General features: G+C 43.6%; 1 protein-coding gene across 1 annotated transcript in view; it reads left to right on the forward strand.

The window, feature by feature from the left end:
* LOC106816150 (ADP-ribosylation factor-like) overlaps positions 1–2,363 on the forward strand; it is a 10,523-nt gene extending 8,160 nt beyond the window's left edge. Inside the window, exons 3-4 of the mRNA XM_014820703.1 lie at positions 1,287–1,421; positions 1,609–2,363. Of these exons, the coding sequence (XP_014676189.1) occupies positions 1,287–1,421; positions 1,609–1,778 (305 nt within the window). The 3' untranslated portion in view covers positions 1,779–2,363. The remainder of the gene's footprint in view (positions 1–1,286; positions 1,422–1,608) is intronic.
* Positions 2,364–2,503: the final 140 nt, after the last annotated feature.

Below are 2,503 nucleotides of genomic sequence, written 5' to 3' on the forward strand. Positions count from 1 at the left end.
CTCTCTCTCTCTCTCTCTCGTCGTCTCTTCTTCTCCTCTCTCTGCGGGGGCTCTCGGTCTCTTCTCTCTCTTTCGCCTTGTTCTATGTCTTTTAGTTGTCCCATCATTTGAAATCGCCCTACGAAAGATCAGCGAAATAAAAACGTTGTCATTAATAGTTCGCGCGTCAAGAACATTTTGTGGCCAAATGCCGAACTGCGAGCGCTTAACAGCGAGAACACAACTAAATAACAGCACAAAGTTTACCACGTAATCGGACCTCTCTCGTCTATGACTTCTGATGCTGCCAATCGAGAAACGAGATTAAACTGGGCTGGCAGAAATTAGGATCCTCCTAAAACGCAACAGCACACCAACACACACCACACACACACACATGACAACACCAACACCAACACAAACACAACAAACACCCACAACAACACAACACAACACACACACGGCCACGCACCACGCACGCAACGCCGCACGCACGCACGACACGCACACACCACACACCAACTATATATTATTCCATATAAGAGCTAATAATACATGATTTATTATTTCTTGTTTACACGTTTGTGAGAACAAGCGCTGCTGACTTCAAATGAATCTCTCGATAGCTTTGCTGCCCGTTCTGCCGCATCGGCTCTAGTTTGCCTTTACACTGCCGCCAGATCGATGTTAAACTGTACGATTACATATCAGTATGTCAAGATTATGCCAGTATCACTTCGAAATAGAAGAACAAGCATTCGCAGTGAACAAAGCATTCTACTTGGATTACTCAATGCTGCCGAACTATACGACCGCATCATCTGGACAATCCATTGAGACATTCGGTTTGGCCAATACGGTTGATTCTTGTTAGTCGTTAAGCTTGTTACTGCGAATTCGAAATGTTTTTCGTACAGTAATTCAGATATATCCCCGCGTGAATAAGTTGATTAATAACGTAAATCACCTGCGCTGATACAGGTTTAGAATAATAACTACACAGATAATAGGTATTCACAAGTACTGCCGGAATCTTCGATATGAAACGATAGGTCTATTCGATACAACTATCTATACTTTCAACTAAATAAAGGCACTGAATTTTATGTAGAAATGTTACGTTATTTTGACTATTTAACGAGATGCAATTAATTGTGGTGTGTTGGTTGGCTCTCTCTCTCTCTCTCTCTCTCTCTCTCTCTCTCGCTCTCCCTATCATCTCTCTTCCCCCCCTCTCTCTCTCTCTTTCTTTCTCTTCCCCCCTCTCTCTCTCTCTACATAGCGCCTGTCTCTGTTTTACTATTCAGGCTTGATCTATGTAGTCGATAGCGCTGATCCGGAGAGAATTGATGAAGCGAAAAACGTGTTACACAGAATGATGACAGATCGGGACATGATTGGTGTTCCCATCGTCGTGTTCGCCAACAAACAAGATATCCAGGGTAAGTGTATTACAATATAATATAATAATGTAACAATGTAAGTATGCATGCGTATTGAAGTTTACTCACTAAACCCGCGAGCGCGTTTGGCAGTGAATCCTGCGTGCACAGAGAGCGTCGAAAGGCTAGAATCACTCATCCGCAGCGTTTGTGCATAATCACATGTTACGTCTGTTGCGGAGTATAGATGCAATGGATCCTGCTCACATCATGACGAAACTTGACGTGAAATCCCTCCAGAGTCAATGGCATGTTCAGGGGACGTCCGCCATTACAGGAGAAGGCATCTACGAAGGACTTGACGTTCTGAGCAAAATGGTGAAAGAGTTTAAGAAAAATAGAGCAGGACGCTTTTAGAGAGAATTTTTTTTAGAACGTTTTAATGTTTTCCACTTCTACCAAGAATGTTTGGTACTGTTTTTCTATATATTTTTACATCTCATTTTACAAATTTAGCAGCTGTTTCTTTCTGGCCGCATGAATTAATCGTGCTGATTTCTTTCGACCTATGTAGTAGTAATGCAAAAATTTCAAGCAGCGTTTACCTATTATCTGCAGTGTTTGTTATATATTGAATCGATTTTGTGAAATTTGTTGCGATGCTGTATGTAAGTCATACACGTCATAATTGCGCAGGTAACAGCGCAATGGCGCAGATAGAGTAAGGTGAGAAATGAATACGGTTGAAGCGATCTTTCGTTGAAGATATCCGGTACTAAGACTAGCCCGTACTTAATACGCGTTAAATTGTGTGTGTATATAGGCAATTCGGGCCAGAGGCGGGCTAAAATTCGGGCATGTGCCGTCTACCTGTGCTAATTTAGCTCGGTTTCTCGCTGCAATTTAGTGCGCCTCAGGACCGGGCCTGACTCGGACTATAGTTACCTCCGCCAGGGGCATGGCGGGGGTTATGTTTTCACCGGCGAGTTTTTGAGTGTTGGTTTGTGTGTTTGTGTGTTACCATGCACGTTTCAGTTCACTTCCGCTAGGTGCGCTGGCTGTAGACTTACAAACACGCAACCACAGGCTAAGGGGCAACCACAGTCCTCCCCCACCTTCACGCTCGCACTAATCCGGATCCA

Source organism: Priapulus caudatus, unplaced genomic scaffold (assembly GCF_000485595.1).
Source record: "Priapulus caudatus unplaced genomic scaffold, Priapulus_caudatus-5.0.1 Scaffold1299, whole genome shotgun sequence".
Lineage (NCBI taxonomy): Eukaryota > Metazoa > Priapulida > Priapulimorpha > Priapulimorphida > Priapulidae > Priapulus > Priapulus caudatus.